The 18607-nt window shown below is 37.4% G+C and overlaps 1 protein-coding gene across 13 annotated transcripts in view; it reads right to left on the reverse strand.

Moving 5' to 3' along the window:
• Positions 1-18607, reverse strand: part of MAGI2 (membrane associated guanylate kinase, WW and PDZ domain containing 2) — a 701683-nt gene that overhangs the window by 117300 nt on the left and 565776 nt on the right. For 12 of the 13 annotated variants that reach the window (XM_063155590.1, XM_063155591.1, XM_063155589.1 and 9 more), the window contains one exon: positions 4440-5075. The exons of the other annotated variant lie outside the window; for it this stretch is intronic. In XM_063155590.1, the coding sequence (XP_063011660.1) occupies positions 4440-5075 (636 nt within the window). The remainder of the gene's footprint in view (positions 1-4439; positions 5076-18607) is intronic. 13 annotated transcript variants of the gene reach the window in all.

An 18607-nucleotide genomic window follows, 5' to 3' on the forward strand; every position in this document is an offset into this window, starting at 1 on the left:
AATTGACAAGCACGTAGTTACATTCTCCCTACTCACCTTGGCTGTGCATTGCATGTGGCTCTCACTGTTTCCCATGCCATGCCACGGTGACACTGGCTGCTGTCAGTCCAGTCCCACACCAGGACTGGGCTAACAATTAAACAGCGTCCACAGTGTGTCACTTCTCTGGCTCAGTTTCATACCAACATTCTCACTTTCTCACAGCCAGTTTGGATTATACCATTTTCTGATTCCATGCTTACAAAATAGCCATCTGATGTAGGAATTTTGTCAGCCTCCCACTTTTTGCATTTAATGTTTCACTCTCAGCACTTGCTATGAGTTGCCATAACTGCATGAATCAGTCCTGGCTTGTCTGCAGGTTTCCTTAACAACAGCATTTCAGACATAGTCTTGATGGATCTAGATTTGAATCTATCAGTTCTTTTTTAGACAGGAACACTTCTGGAGCTGGGCTGCTGTTTATAGGTCCATATATTTCAAAAGTACTTTCCAAATGAGGCGGCATATGTCAAATACACGGATAGTTCAATTAGTAGAACATGCCAAACCTAGTTTTTGAAGTCCTCATTACTGAATATTTTGCTCCACATAAATTTGCTACATACCACTTTAACCACTAAGTGCTATTTTTCTGTAGCACTGGAGTAATTCAGAATTTATGATCTACATTCAGAAAAACTGATTTTCAAGAGCTCTTCCACACTATTTCAGCAGCCTATACTCAATGAAATCTACTGCAGAAGCTGACGATGAAGTGTAAAGCCTGAAGCAAATCTGGAAAGGAGTAAATATCTTCGGGTGTTATTTTCTTTCATTTATAATAATTTTTTCCTTTTTTTTTTTTTTGTTTTTGTTAACACTTTTCCACTAACTTTTCCCCTGATTTTAGTTTTTGTTTTTCAGTGCAAACACCTCTGTCAGCTCATAGTAATCCATGGAAACAATATGGCTGTTCAGCAAAAACAGATGTAAAGGTACCGAACTATTATGGTGCATCTACTTAGCAAAGAACTTTTCCAATAAACCAGAAAAAGACAGTAAGAGGCCTAGCCAGTGCTAGAGAGATTCTTTCCTTTGATAGAGAAGTGTATTATTTCCATTACCATATTGTTTTTGTAGCAGATAGATTGCTACTTCTGCTTCAGAAATCTTAAAATGAGTTGACTGAGCTGTGGGACTTGCTCCAGCTGGATTGTACCCCATGACAAGTCTCTGTTTGGTGATGGTGAGAGAGACTTTATTGGCCTCTTCAAATTTGAGTACTGTTTTGAGACATGCAGACCTTTTCTTCTCCTGCATACTCTGGCTGCTGACCTTTTAAGCTTGTGGGACAATGGTTTTTAAAATGCTGTAGCATGCATACTGTGTGCATCCAAGGGATTATTTTTTCCAGTGTGAAATACTACTTCCTATAGTGAGAATAAATCTCAGCCAATTTCAATCTGTTTCTTGTCTGCAATGTAGATAAGATGGCTGGATGAGAGAGAAATTAAGTCACTTACAGAAATGGATTTGTGGCATACCTAATGCCACAATTAGGTGTCCAGTCAGGCCATATTCACATCACAGACAGAAACATTACAAGGCAACACAAAAACCTATGCAAAACACAGCCTTCCTCCACAGGCAGGAACAGCCCTTTGGTCTTAATCTTAAAAATGAGACATTAAAGACAGGATGCATAGGTAATGGTGGAAAAGGATGGCATAATTCAAGTTCATTACACATAAAGATAATAAACTAAAACTTGGATCCATAAGTAATGAGAAAGTATGCCTTGATTTACTGATGTCACTGGCTAAATATTTGGGTCAAAGGAAGTTTCTTTAAGTATTTGGTTTTGTATTTAGATTATCTCACATGACCAAATCTTACCACCTGTTTATTATTCATAACATGCGGGATAGACACATACACCTGAATCAGTCATCCCCTACTCCCTTTACAATCAGTCAAGCAGCAAATGTAGTTTTAAGATATACTTAGATATACCTGACTTATTTGAAACATCTACAGTGGAATTACATGAATTACATCATAGAAAAGTCCATTTCTGCACAGGGACTATAAAAGGAGACATGATGACCAACATAGACATAACAATCTGCATTCTGGGTGTGTAGTTAGTCACATAAATTCCCTTTTCCTATGAACAGATGAATAAAAAAGAAACAAACCCCTGGTTTTCATCTTAAAACAGTTCTCATATTTGTGTTAAGATATGATTTAGCCATCTCTTAGGTAGAGTAGGTTTGATTCATACACTATTTTTTTCCAGTTCTTTTGAATCGCGCAAAAAAGTGAGCTTTTTTAAAATTTTAATTTTGTAGTCTCACAATCTTGAGTTATACTCAGTATTTCTGATATACAAAAATTTATGATAGTAAAGTCACATATGTTCTGTATCATCCCACCAAGTTTAATGACACTGCAGTATTTCCAAACGTTTGCTTTAGTCTTGGTAATTGTTCTACCACGAACAAAACACGCTGTCTTTCTCTACCTTGCTTTCTCTAAAGCATCCAACCCCTTCCTGCCCCAGCAGCAGAGGGTTAAATGCTACTGCATTTGGAGCTAGGATGTGTCCCTGAGACAGGGGAAGGAGCTGCACCTCATTGTTTGGCCTTGTTTGGCCATTGTTTGCAGAGGCTGCAAACTCTCAGTGCCTTTGTCGAGCGCTGAGCTCAGTGCAGCATCTCCCACCTGCCACAGCCACGTGCAGGAAATAACCACAGCTCGGTTAATGTACCAGAACTTGTTAAACTATCATGTTGATCAATGTTCAACTATCATGTTTTGATCGTGAATCAATGATCTACGAAGAAAATTCTCCTCAGAGAGAGCAATTATCCTCTAGGGCTTGGGTATGCGGCTGATTCAGGTTTTTTTTGCTACTGTCCTACACTGATTGCTGAAATACCTATTTTGTTGTCTCTTATTACTTAGGCTTGTTCAGCATGCTGGATTTCACACTCCACTTCTCTCTGAAGACTGGTGTTCTAAATTGTTTTCCTCTAGAGGGTGATTATCCTGCCTTTTTCAAAATAAAATTCCACCTTTTAGGGTTTACACTAACACTCCTAATCATCCTGATGCTCTTTTTTGGCTATGAAATGCTCCCTAATTTATCAACTTAATAAAAAAATATTGCTTACTCTATTGTTCAAGATTCTTAATGGCCATTAAGGACAAGATTTAATACCAATGAATACAACAATTAACTTTCTTCAAGTCCATATACTACAGTGAGTCTAATTTAATTATCATCCTAATTTGGTTTCATTCCAAGGAAATATCACATTCTGTCTCTTGTAAATCATTCTTTTATATATATATATATACCTGAAAAATACTTTATTGACTATGTGCCATTATTGACTATGTGGCTATAGATCTCCTATAATCACCTTATGTTTGTTACTTCTGCAGTTTGATATAATGTTACTATATTCCTTATTCTAAGGATTTTTAGGTATTGTAATGATAAACATTTGCCATATGCAAACACTAAAGCTTCACTTCCCAATTTCTATTCTTCAGAAGGAAAGTAGTTAGTATTTTTGCATCTTTGAGCATAGGATCCTTCTCTTTTTCTTTTGAAGCACAGATTAATGTACATTAAGTGACATATGAATGCCTTTAGAGAAAAAAAAAGATTTTTAATTTAAAAAATTCAATCATTATTTACTTCAGGTAATAATAAGTTAGGATGGATGCTCACCTCAAACCACCAAAGAAATTTTGTTTGGCTAAAATAACAAAAGCTATGAAATCTCTGTCAAGTTTTTAACTCTTTTTCTGTTCTTATTGCTTCTTTATGGATGTCTTCGCTCTCCCCTTCCAATGGTGAACATTCAAACTTACTGTGTCAGGCTGGTGAGAAAAAACAAGTTGCTAAAAGCTATTTTTTTTTAAATCAGAGAAATAGATACCATGGATCTCTGTTACCAGGAGAGAAAATAACCCCAACTACTGTTGTACAAAATTTTTACAATGAATGGAGGCAAAGTGGCTTAGGAAAACCAGTAACCTTGTAAAGGGCAAATAAATTGCTCTGAGTTTGATCTACATTAATGAATCAATACATACAACTATATCTAAAGCTTGCAGCACTGCTTTGGGACTACGTGAGTTTGCTGCAGACACCACACAAACTATTATGGGGTGAAAGGTCTGGAACTGGCCTAGCTTTACCCTTATACAGAGATGGGACCATTGACACTCAAAACACATAAAGGAATGTACAACAAACTGTAAGATTTTGCCTAGGATACTTAATTACAGACACACTTTTCCAAAACCAATGGTGTTACTTCCCACAACATGGAAATTAATTTCCAATCTAGCAAACAAGGATGTAGTGAGTATATGTATGTCTTTATGGTTTAGAACCTTTTACACACATTTTTGTAATTGTACAGACTTTCCAAACTTACCTCCTCTATGGATAATCAAAGAAGTTTCACTTCCAACAGGACATTCTTTAAGTATATCCACTACTTCTGCATGGCTCAGGTTCTGTACATTCTGCTGGTTGATCTCAACAATGAGGTCACCTTCACACAAACCAGGACATCCCTGAATGTCTAGAATTTGCTTCACCCTCTGTCCTGTAGGACTGTCTGCTATAGTGAAGCCAAAGCCCTGGGCCCCTTTCACAATGGTTAAGGTCATGAGTTCAGCTTGGGTGGCCCCAGAAGAAGCCATTGATACATTATCATCATGGGCAGGTGGTGGGAATGTGCTATCAAGCTGACTATCTGCTGGAATGGAGTGCAAGGAGTGTGGTGGTCGATCTGTTACGTCTGGAACAGACTGAGAAGTCCTAGAAATGTATTCCAAATAAGTTTCATAGTTATGTCTTCCATTTACCACTACCGGAGGCCTCTCCATTACTGCAAGGGGTGGCACCATGCTGTTGGCAGGATCTTCAGGATCAAAGGGCAAAGGGTATCCACGACATAGCACCAAGTTGACACTCTGACCAATAGGAACAGACTGGAAGAGTTTGACTACATCTGCGTGAGTATGTCCAAGGACACAAACTTCATTAATATAGACAATCACATCACCTAGAACGAGAAGAACAAACAGCGACAACATGAGACAACTTCAATTGCTGTATATGCAGTGCATTTTTTTAAAAATGAGATAGAAGCCTACTAAAAAAAAAAATATGATAAATTCAACCAACATACTGACTCATAAAGGAGAGACAAAAAAGTAAATTTTGTCTGGCAGTAAATGTAATACAAAGACGCAATGACAATACCAGTTATTTTCTCTGTAAGCTCACAGATGGAAAATTTAGATGGATCCAGACATTCACTTTTTCCTGACATTTCCTCCCTATTTTTCCAACTTATTTCAGTGCAGTCTGTATAGATTACTTTTTTAATAAGGTAAAATGAATGATTATTTGGAAACTGTGTTGTCAAGAAAAATCAATGCTTGGTGAAGAATAAAAGAAAAAAAAAAAAGTAAGTATTCCTGGACTTCAGAATCAATGAATAGCAATTCAAGACTGTGTATGCATGTGCATAAGGAAACAGTTTTTGCACTGATCATGATATTGACACTTTTCTGTTAAATGTGATTACTTGCCATCAGCCATTCAGAACTGCTACTGTCTTTTCCTATTCTAGGCATGAACTATCTATCTTACATAATATAGAGATGTTTCACGGCATTTTGTTGTAGCCAAAAGGTTCAAGGACAATGACACAACAAAATTTTTTGGTGGGTTCAACAGCTTAACATTAGAAAAATCTAGGCAAATATATGAAAATCAGTTTAATATTTTCACCTAAGCAGCTAAAGATATGACCTTTACTTTCAAATCTTGTCCCATGTATAGCAGACCTACCAGTCTGAGCATATGGAAGCAGAATTCTTTAAGTCAACAGGCTATTTATGGGTCCCCATATTGCCCATGCACCAACCATCTACTGTTACTGAAATGCTCAGAAATAAGTTCAAGATTCTTCTTGGTGTTAGAATAGATCTATATATTTATAGCCATAAATAATTTTTTAACGTACTGTTAAGGCACATATTAAAATAAAAACGAGTTATCAGTGCAAAAAATATTCAGAATAGTTTGATGACCCACATTCAGTTTTCACTTTCATAAAAAAGTTTACATCTTCATAGGAAAAGAAAAGGATATTTCATTAGAGAACTCTAGAAGTTAAAGTATTTTTCTTAGTGATGAATGTCTTATTATCCTATTATTAATCACCAGGATACTATGAGATGTCTACAAGGTACACAATTCAAAAATTTACACATCACAACAGAAAGCCTTTTAAAGGTATTTGAAAACTCTGCAATAAAATGAGAATGACTTAGGGAGAATGAGGTGGTTTGGGTGGAATTGCTTCAAGTATATTTATGTAATTATGTCTTTCAAGTACTTCAATCAAAATATCTAATCCGGCAAACAGAGGATAAGAGCATCATCAAGATGCCAATGCAAGGGCTGTATCTAAGTGAGAGCAAAAGGCAAAGGCTGTTTCTATGTGAAAATGAAATGGTCAATTCCCACATGATCAGTCTGTGTAACAGCCTGACAGTAATTAATTGCATCTGCACAAACTGTGATTCAGAGGAAGATTTCTTCAGAGGCTGCCTAGGGAAAAAATGCTAAGGAAGTTTGTTTAAATGATTGTGAGCATTACACACATAAACCTTAGGAGCTGCAAATGCTTTCTTAAATGTGCACCATAAATAGATTCCAAAACAAGCACAAACAGTAATGTCACTTCATAGGCAGTGCTGAAAAAACTCTAATGCTTTTGTCTCAAGCAGCTGAAAATAAAGCCGTTTTCAGAAGTCAGATTTTAAAAGAAAATATGCACCGTACAAATTACTGTGGCAATGGCTGCAATTCATCATGATTTGCTCATGCCCTGGTATAGAAAGATCTTACCTGCATTCTCATGCCTGGCTCCCACGTTAGCAGTGAGGCTGACATTGCTCAGGACTGCTTCTGTTGAGCTGAGAGCTCTTCAGTGCATGCTGCTGTTTCAGTAACTATGCTTTAATAGTAACCTTGAGACTTTTTAATCCATGCAGTCTTTATTTCCCTGAGTGCTGGCAATGCATCTATGTGGTGGGAGGAGACCAATCTGTTTGTTCATCCTCTCTTACAATACATTAGCAGAGTGCAAAATGAAAAATGCAATTTTTGTGTTGGGCGAGTAAATCATTGCCTGTTTTCAGCCCCTCACTTTAAGTATTTGGAGAGGATTAGCTATGATATAAAACTTAAATCAATATGGTTTCAATATATCAGAAAATTACATAAACTAGTGGACATTATATAGAGCTGTAGTGAAAAGAAATTAGCTTTTGCAAAAGGAGTGCAGTCAGGAAACATACACGCCAAGTATGTATGTATCCCCTTCCCCAGTCACTAAACAGGGAAAACTGAGCACTAGAAGATCTTGGGTAAGAACTTCTTCAAATAACAACCTTCCATTATCCCTCACAGGCCAGCAGAAAATCCTTCAGCATTTCCTGAATCAATACCTTTAACGCTCTTTGTTGTTTCTGAGGTATGACATGGATAGCATGGCTGGGGAAATCCTGAAGCTCCAACTCAGTCACAGTGGGACTGCTTGGGACCCACCTGCTGTATTGTCACATGGAGAATGGACAGTGTGATAAACACAAGGGCATGAGTTACTAAATTCAGCTCCAAGAAAGGAGCTACAGTGGGCTGCAGTGGGGAGAAACAGTTTCAGATCAGGAGCCAGGAAGGAGTAAAAAAGGGGTTAATTTCAGAAACCCTTCAAATTAATCTCTCAGCTGTACTTTCTCCAAACCTAACTAATTTTTCCAGGCTGAGAGTTCCTCATTGCTGACACAGAGAGAAGTACTAAGCATTGGGTAGGAAGAGAGAGATAAGTTAAGAGCATTACAGAGCCAGTGCCATGCTAATGCAAAGTTCAAAACCTGTCTGCTTTAGGAAACCTCCCTTAAAGGTTCCTGTAGCATCTTTTCTGCCTGTTCTCTTCTGCTGCTTCTAATAATAATGGGTGCATATGGACAAGCATAATAGTGATCCACTTTATATCTCCTGTCTGATTTTCTGAGCAAGCCATAGTCTGCCTCCAGAAATCACAGTTTCACAGTGAGTGGGTATCTCTGAAGTTATGCAGAACATTTATATTAAGCATCAACTTTGCCTGGCTTTTAGAATTAAATTTGCTAAAATGACTGGAGCTTGCTTACAGCTTGCTGATTGAGCTAGGCAGGATCTCTAGAGGTCAGAGTGTCCAAACCCTGCTCAATCACAATCCCTTAGAACCAGCTGCCCAGGGTCATGTCCAGGTGGCTTTTGAAAGCCTCCAAGGGGGTAGACTTCACATCTTCTCTGGGCAACCTGTGTCAGTGCTCAATCATCCTCCCAGCAGGAAAACATTTTGTGATATTCAAAGGGAACCTTCTGTGTTTGAGTGTTTGCCCATTGCCTCTTTTCTTGCCACTGGAAAGAACTTGGCTCCAGCTTCTTTGTACAGGTATTTATGTGATAAATTGAAAAAATCCTTCTGAGCCTTCTCCAGGGTGAACATCCTCTTTGTCAGGTGCTCTCCAATTTCATCTTCCTCACTAGCCTGTACAAACTGTACTCATGGCACCCCAACCTCATCTGACTTGGGACTGCTCAGGGATGAGGGAGCCCAGAAGGGCTGATCTGATCTGTGGGGAAGGCATCTGAATCAGAATCTCTAGATGAACTGCAGGTTTGATAGACACCCAGCAGACAACAGATACCGTGGCCTACCTCTCAAAAATCTACACTGCCACAAAAACAGAATCTTCAATGTCTAAATTCAGCACTGAGTTGAAGAATCTTAAAGAATACTGACAGCAAGCAAATTTGTCAAACTGTCCTAAAGTTACCTCAGATTTAGTTAAGGCTCTTGCATTTAACTGAAAAACTTAGGAAAATGGGTCTGGAGGGGACTTCCTGGATGTCTGAACCTAGTCCTCTGTGTCAGATACAACACAGTTACACGTCTTCACAGAAAAAACCATGAACTCCCATAATATTTAATATATTTAACTAGCTGGTTTTGCTTATTAAAGTCTGCTGATCATTACTTATTGTCATGTAATGTTAATTGACTCAGTGCCTGAATGTTTGATTAGAGGTTCCATTTTGTTACTTATGTATTTCAAAGCAAAAACCAGATCTGTACTGTCATTATCTTTAGTTGGATTAGTAACTGGTGAAGAAATTTCTGAGCTTCAAGATCTTTTAATGACAGATTCTGTTTTACATTTGTCTCTACAATAATGTTTCAGAATTAAATCTGACACCCTGGGGATTTTCCACAAGCTTTAATTCTGAAAAACCCCCAACCTTTTTCATGCTTGAAGTGCTTGATCCAAACAGAATTTGTTTTATTGATATAACTTGTTTCATCACAAATTATCTTGTATTTTCAGGCAATGCTACCAGCTCTATTTACCTCCTTTCTGAAGAACCTATTCAGTTGGCTCCAGTTATTGTTTCTGATAGGTTTTTGTTATCCCTAGGTTCTCTGTGTAAACATCTTGTAGGTAAAGTTTGTCCATTTTCTTACCTATGTTCCTACTATTTGTATACAAATATTTTGCCTATTTCTTCTAGTTATGTTTCTTTTACACTTAGGTTTCTGGCTGTACTTCAGTGAATTTAATTGCCTACTAGTCTGTCATTCTCATTATTAATTAGAATTCACTAAATTGTGAAGTATGAATACAGAGAAAAAAGTGCAGATCAGGTCTTCAACTGAAATTTAGTAGAAATGTCTCCATTCTTTCTGACAGGTTTTTGATCATGCTCTTAGTGCTAGGTTTATGTGCTTAAAATATGACAGAATGCTGTGATTTGGGGTGGAGACAGCCCTGCAGCCAGCACAAGCCAATAGCAACGGTGCTAAAACCAGCTCATGGTTTGGCAAGTCAGCACAGGACACACCAGCTCTGCAGGACTTGGGCAGCATAATTTTTTTTTGCTGCATTTATAGCCCACATAAACTCTGCTAGCTTCTCCAGCATTACTTATTCCCACTTGCATTTCTCACCCATATAATCTAAATGCTGCATATGCATACTTTGCATCAGTTTCAGAGCTGGCAATACATGATTACTTCATCGCTGAAGCTTTCCCTTCACCTGCCCACCCACACTCCCTACTGTCATTACCAGATATTTCTGTCACTTCTCAGCAGTGACCTTGTCTTCTCTTTCTGCATAGTGCTGCAAGATTACTGGCACTGGAGCCTGTTAATCATGAATTCAGAGCACGCTTCCAGTATCAAAATATGAAACGTGTGGGTAATTTTAATAACAACAGCATGTGATTGATGGTCATGAAAGAAGCTAAGATTTGTAAGAAATGAGCCATTTTCACATTCACACACACACACTTACAAGCAGCAGTACAGAGAACTGGTGTGTGACAGTAACAGACAAACTGCATTCTGAAACTTTGAGACTCCACTTCCCTCCACTTGCCATAGATGTTAATCCAGTGTGTGAATAAATAATTTCCATTACAAATGGCTAGAAGTGGCTTTTTTTGGCTGTAAAAGATTCCAGAAAGTTCTGCATAAACAGAAATTCTCTGATTTCTTGTACTCTGACTCACCACAGAACCCTGTAAAACCTATTTAGCTCTAGCTGCTGAGATCTGATTGCCTGACTTTTATGGGCAAAAGATAAAAGCCTAGGGTCCTGTAGTTCATGGTAGCCTGATTAGTCTTAAAATTAAAAAAAAAAAAAGAAAAATAAAAATGCCCTAATTTTGTTAATACTTGGTATAAAATTACCCTTATTTTTAAATAAAAAAATTTGGAATTACAACAACTTCTTAAAGGAGATTGCAGTGTAAGATGACTATTGTGTATTAGTACTGAAATACTTAAAGCACCTGCCAAGAAAATACTTAGTTCTTCTAAAGAGGAACATTAGATTAACTGCTAAAACATATCAAAAAGGCAACCTGGGGAGAAGTACATGCATTCAATAACTCAATAACTACATCTGCTGATGAAAAGAACTAAATTTAAAACTGACCACGTTATTATCAGCTTTATAACAACTTTCTCTGATAGACTATACTGCAGCAGCCACAGTGAAATGAAAAGAGCTGCTGGGAGACATAATGGGCAGCTGCCTCTGCATTCAGAAATAGTTTCAGGACCACTTGCTGGTATGTGAGAACACCAAATAGTCCATTAAAAGATCAGTGCTCATACTGACATGGAAGACCCATTTCCCAGGCTTCATCACAAACAGAAAGTTTTACTTGTGTTTGACAGGTAACCACTCTCCACAGCTCCTTCTTTCACTCACCAAACTTTGGAAACTGAGGTTCGGGGGGAAAATGATAATAATATATGATAATAATAAAAAGTATTATTTATTTAATAAATCATTAATGATGATTATTGTAATTTATTAGTTCTTTAAATTGGACAAAAAGTCAAGCTAACATGTATTCCTAGGCATTCAGGCGGTCAAACTGGCATAAAATAGGCTTAGATTTTCCTCTTTCTGAAACCTGAAGAACAGATATAAATCATCTGCTTGCAGTATTTGTACAAAGAGCATTGCAGGGGTGATAACTTGGGCTAAAATCTGTTCCCATCACTGGACTTCATCATTCCTGTCATGAAGGACTGAGCATTGGCTCTGAACTTTGCTTCAGGGGCCAATACAAATATGTGAGACAGACACTTGTCTGCAACTTTACCCAAGATTCAGATCTGTTGAGTAAGCAGGTGCCATTTTTATACAATTCTTTTTTTTTTTTTAGAACCCATTTTAATTCTACTGTGACCCAATGCATATGCCTAATTAAAAAGCTGTCTATTCAAAATTTTTGTGCTTAACCAGCATGTATCATGTAATTACACTCAGGCAGATGTGGATTAGTAGAAAAAACTGTTTCCATTTTATTTGTATTTTGCATATAGTGGTAAAAGCCATTTAAATAGAGGCATTTATTTGGGAGAGAAATAAAATACATTCCAGAAAAATCTAAAGACCTTGATTATTTGCTGAGCTAGTAAACATGAAACATTGTAGACTAAAAAATGTAAGTAATGCAATAGCAGAAGCATACTTAAATGAATGCAGGTCATAAAGCAGTAAAGAGTAGGCAAATTTTCTTCCTAGAAACGGTTTTCACTTCTTCAAGCATCTGAAAGCATAGCATGGATGTTAAAGCTGCTGCTTTACAGAAAAAGTATTTACTTAAGAGATGGTAAGTATATTGGAGGCAAGACCACATGAAGAGAAAAAGGTCCAATTTTCAAGGTAGCCTCTTATTTACAAATTATGTAAGCTTGTTCTGTCTACGCTTTGCTTGCAGGAACTGCTTGTGCATCCTGAAAAGCCTGGTGTGAATGAACTGCGTGACAGAGCGTCAGTGGATCTGAAGAGCGAGATAAAAAATGTATGCCACGTTTGCATAGCTATTTGGGATCACTTTGGAAGGTGTCACTGTGTGCAGAGGCTCAGGAAGAAATGAAACCCTTTTTTTTTCTTTAGAAAAAGGAGGTCAAAATTTACAACACATTTGCTTTTGTACGCACATTTTCTTTCTGCAGGCAGCGCATCACATTTATCTAGGTAATGGCTCCCAGGAGGAGGAAAGTGGCCCAGCCAGCCTCCCAGCAGCCTAAAGGCAGAAGGGCATGGAAAAGCATGATGTAAATACCAAGCTGCCCCTGTGCCCCACTGGGAATCCTGGCCATGAGCCACCTGTCCCTGGTGGAAGACATCTTCAGCAGCATTGTCAACTGCACACCATTGCCACTGCTGATTCCTGACATAAACTGCCAGGAAGGAAAAAGGGAGATGGATGAGGTGAGGAATTAGATGGGGAATTTATAAAGATGCTGCAGCACAGTGACAAATGCCTTCATATGTTGAAATATAAATATAAATGTTACTGGGAATTTTTAGTAATAGGCAGTCATGTGAACTGAAATGGTTAATAGAGCTATTTTATTTCTTTGAGTAATGCTAGCACCATGAGGACAAGAATAACTAGCCACATACTAAATTAGTAATTTGTGAAAGCAACAGCACTTTTTTGGACACTTAAAAAATATGTGCAAAGATAGATGAGTAGGATTCATCTCTATTTAAAATCTATAGAGGTACAACTTGAAAATTCATTTCTATTTTAGAGATTATATGGTTTCCAAGGAGATTCCTTGTTACTGCAGTGGGCATTACTGCCAGAAGTGGGTCAGTTTTATAACTGTTATCTATTTGGTAAAACTATGATTTTCATCATTGTTTGATCAATACTTTGTTTTTCCTGCAACACTCACACAGTGCCCAGGTGCCTAATTCCCCAGCTGACTCTCTGAGACCAGTACAAATCTGATTTAACTATCAGTCAGGTTATTAATTTAATCTAAAGCTAGGAATTACAGCCTTGATTTGTGGATGTTTTGTGTGTTCATTGCTCAAGTCCACATTCTGCTGACTGAGATCAACGTGAGCGGCCTGCAGTCAGTGTGCTTATTTCAGATCCAAACCGTGGATGTGGAGCCGAACACCAGGCACCAAATCTGAAGGTGCTGCTCCGATGTATTGATTAGAGACATTAATCTACAATAATAATAACATGCATCCACATTCTTCCCAAAAGAAATGCTTGCTGCTATCCCTGATGCTACTTTTTATGCTAAAAATCCACTACCAAACTTTATGCTGAATAATCTGACTGATTAACATCTTAATCATGCCATTAGTTGTAATGAAATGTGTGCTCATTCACTGCTTCACCCTCATTATTGGAGCTTCTCCTGTCATGCCAAACCAGAAATTCTGAATGTATATATATGCACTCCTTGATGTAGATATATATAAATCCTCAAATCTTGCTCTATCTTTTCAGTCAACTGGGTTTACAAGGTCAGCACCTTTCAGAGGCAGATATTTCAAAAGAGGTCTGGATTACTACAGATTAATGCTTTTAATCAAAATTAAAGACAGGAAGCATTCTATCAACACAGTGAAAAAATTTCCAGCTAAATAAAGGGAATTTCACTGATATTCTACTACATATAAATACCTCAGTGCATTTGAAATGGAGTTATATTTGATTACTGATTCATTAACATATGCTTACACAAATGTACATGTAAAACGTAACTAATTTTCTACTCATAAGTTTTATAAAGGTCATTCAAATTTTAGTTTATATGGGCTAATCTTATGTATTACCTCTATATTTTCTTTTTTTTTTTTGTATTAAAATTAAATTGTATTAAAATTAAATTGTATTAAAATTATTTACAAAAATAATTACCTTATCTTCAGAGAGCTTCTCACATAATTTCTATAGCAAAAGATCTACTCAATAGTTTTTCAGGCATGTATGAATATATTACTCGCTTTAAAATTGCATGGTAAAGATAAATAGTGGAGTTCCTTTAGGTTCTCTGAGGTTTTACAGTATTTTTCCAGGTTAATAGAGGGTAATGTATTATCAAACTGACCTTCCTTCCAAGCAAATGTTGGTTGCCTTAATATCTCTGGAGCCTCTTGCGCTGCCAAGTACTCATTTTCAAGGACAATATATTTTTACTCTTTGCAAAACAATTTAACACCTTCACCACTAAGTAATTATACTTTCAGCTCATTTCTGAATACTACACTGAGTATAAACTACAAAATTCAACTTGCGTAATATTCTTTTTTGTAAGGAGGCAAAATCATTAACACAAGTCCCACCAAGCTCTTTTTTTAAAACTGCTTTATAACAGAGAGAAAACTCCAGCCTTATAATAGTTAGGAAAAGGTCACTCTCTAGCCTTACAGCTTTATGGCTAAGAATCACATTTTCCTTTTATGAGGATTATCCTATCTCCCACTACCTGCTCTTCCTCCTTTTTTGTCTCATCCACCTTCTCTATTTTGTGTTTTGCTTTCTGAGAGAGAGGAGAATTTTTGGTGTTCTAATATGATTTATAGCACTGAAAAGTCTCAATATTGTTGAAACTTAATTTCCACTGTAGTAAATATTTAACCAATTACAACACCATTGCAGGGTAAATACTCCATCATTTTCCATTGCAATGGTTTAGTTGAATGTTTGGACTCCAGAACTTGCCACAGACTGCTGCAATATGGATACATCAATTGCTGTTCAGTAGTCAAATCTCAGATTTTATACATAAAGGGGCGTTAACCCTGTTGTGTATGAGAACAACCATATCTTTCCCTTTAGCAAAGACTTAATTTTCTGGATGTCTATCTTTATTAATTTTTTAATTAGCTAATGAATAAAAGTACATTAAAATGTGTTATTATGAATAACTGTGATGCCACACCAGACTATTTGTTCAGACCATGAAAAAGCAGTCTCACACTATGTCTGCCATCTCCCAATGTTCCTGTGACTCATCCCATGGAAATTAAAAAGCCTTTCCCAAAATTATCACTGTATCTGATTTTTCCTCAGAAGGCTACCACTTCATGTCATTTGCTTCCACATAGTATTTCTATCCTGCTCCTGACAAAGTAGGTGGCACCATCAGTCCTGGAAGTGTATTTCTTCTGTGACCATCAGAAACTGAGATCCAGTTGCAGTCTCCCATCCCATTGGAGATGGGAGCCATAGTCTTTGAAGGTGATCTTGGAAAAGTACTCTCAAGCATGTTATATGCACAAAATCCTGCTATTTGGAAAGCCTCTAAAAATGGTGTGAAGTGGGAGAGCCACCCCATAAACTTCCTTCTGAGAAATGTTGCATGAGAAGTGCACAGAGAAGGGCACAAGTGCCATGTGTTAATGGATGCAGCACACAGGAGTCAGGGGATGACTAAGGGTGAGCAATGCATGAGTGTGTGTGATGTGGGTTCAGGAATGGAAGGAGCAGGAGGAATGTGGGACATGAATTCCAGCAGCAGAGTGAGAGAGGAAGCAGAAATTGCTGTGCATTGAGTGCTTTGTTCTTCCCTGTCTTTAAAAAACCCTAACTCCTGCCTGTCTACGAGCCCTGCGCTGCTTCAGGAAGGCACAAACAGACTGAAGTTATACCAGTGGATCCTGCTCCAAAAGTTGGTGTTTTTAAATGGAGGGCAATTTACATTAAAGCTCCTTTAGTTCTTTCTGCTTCTTATGTCCTTTTAAGTATGAAATTATTAATTTTTCAGACTTGTATGCAAGCAATGCTCACATATGCGCACAACCAGAAAATGGTTCCCAGACAAAAACCAGTCAGGTGTCAACTGCTTATATGTCAACTACAATACTTAGAAATACAGTGAAATTACACAGTCATTATTTCCAATGGGGATTTTAATCAGAGAAACTCAGGTACCTAAGATCAAACTAAAAAAAAAGCAAACAACCTTGGGTACAAAAATGAAAGTATGGCTTTTTGTCTGTTTTAGCTCTCTCTGCTTTTTACTACAAACTATGAGCTCAGAAAAAACTTCAAGATTGTCTTTGTGAATCACTCCAAGTAAAGATGGGGCTGCTGACACTAACAAGAGAGACATCACCATAAATAATACTGTCCTAACAGCAAAATTAAGCATTGCTGGGTGAATGAATTCAGTGTTTGTTTGACCTAGTGCATTTTGATTTCATGGATTTTATGATGAAATACCAAAGAGATATTATACCAGTTCAATACAATAAAAAATAAAGAACAATAAATCATTTCACAAAATACTTTTGTATTTTGCAAGCTTTTACAATAACTGATAAAAATGTACTGTTGCAATTACAAAATAAAATTTGTCCCTAATTTTATTCCATAAATAGTTGATACATTATGGTTTTTTGCATAATTTTGAAACTGACAGTCCTTTAGCTGTTCTCAGCAAGGAAGCCTCAAATTGTTTAGCCTTGAGAAATTTTACATACATAAAGATGAACCAATCAATCAATCTATTAAATGTCTAGTGAGCCTGTAATACTGTAAACTGCTTTTGAAACATTTTTAATGCTTTCAGCATTAAATAGTAAGAGAAATTACAATTAAACACTGTGAAGAAACAAATTCTGAAGAGCTCCATAATTTTATTTTTATTGAGATTGAAACCATCCAGTCTTTCGACTATCCCTCCAAAAGCCCATATATTTGTATCTGTTAAGGCAAAACTATTGTAATGTAACAGCACTCCCATGGCAAGGAGTAATCTGATTAACTAGGACTGTGGAAGAGGTTTATGAAAAAAAAATATAAATTGATACCATGTTGGAAATGTCCCTATAGCACAATTCCTAGCACTACTTCTATGAATTATTCAATATGCTTGGGATAGCTAGTGTGAATTCTTCTCAGTGTGTGCTTATGTGTTACGTGACAGACACGATAAAAAGAGAGGACAGTAACTCTGATATTAGCAGTGACCACATTTTCGTTCTCTGACTTCACTGTCCTCCCAGATTTATTGCAATGAGCTGCAAACTAAATGATAAATGCCACAGTTCCACCTAGCAAAACTCATCTAAAAGGTACTTTTTGAAAACAGAAGTACATGTATTTTCACACTAATTCATATATCTTCAGCTAGCTTCAAAAATAGCACTGATTTAGAAAGAAAGTGGTCCATCTACTCTAAAAACTGGAGAGCATGTTCTGGATTCTGAGGCAATCTGGAATTTAAAGAACAGCAAACATAGCTGTTTGTCTGGCGCAGAGCTTCTGATAAGCAGAGGTGGCACATTTTCCTCCAGCTGTGTTCACTTGAAGGCACAGGACAACCTTCACCCTGAGAGAGCAGAGAGCACCTGCCCACATGTCCAGCTTCAGGCTGCTGCTATCAGAAAGAGCCCCATAGCACCAGAGACCCCTCAAAGCCAGCCCAGCACAAGGGAGTAGTGGAACTGATAGTGTCAATTAAGGGATGGAAATAGAGAAGAATACTAGCAGCAGTGGAAGGAGGAATATAATGATGTGAAGAAATTGTGAGACAAATCCCTCTGACACTGCCTGCTGTCCCCCGTGCAGGCCAAGGCAGCTGGAAGGCATTTCTGTATTTGCACAGTCCTTGCCAGTCCATAGATAATCTTACAAAGAGCACTCTCCCCAAACCTATTATTGGCTTTGTCCTGTCATTCAAAAAAATATCATCATTAAAATGAGTAATAGCACACATGAGGTTCAGGTCCACTGGCAAGCCTTCTGCATGCACAGAGAAGAAATGTTTGCACATAACAGATGTGCTTCCCTTCCACTGGAGTCTATGCAGGTTCTACTTTGGATCAGAGCTAAATATTTTCTCAGCTCTCTCTTGCACACTCTTCTTCATTCACTCCACATATCTTCTGTTGAAGGATTCTTGCTTGCCCTCTCCCCAGCCATGAAAAGTAGAATGAGTTCTTATATGTATAGTTATTTTTGGGTAGTTAAAGGGAATCTGCAAAAGCAAGACTGTTTAAGATGAATGATAATATATTCCTCTTTTTCACTTGCACAAATAGAATCCTTTTGGGAAGGATGCTCTTGAGGCATAACAAGGACTTTGAATACCTAAGTAAGACCCAGATGTGCTTAGATACCAACACAACAAGTGAAAGAGATTAAAAACTGTTTCCATTAAAAGAGAAACTAGTTACACGAGCATTC

Source organism: Melospiza melodia, chromosome 4 (genome assembly GCF_035770615.1).
Source record: "Melospiza melodia melodia isolate bMelMel2 chromosome 4, bMelMel2.pri, whole genome shotgun sequence".
Classification (NCBI taxonomy): Eukaryota; Metazoa; Chordata; class Aves; order Passeriformes; family Passerellidae; genus Melospiza; species Melospiza melodia.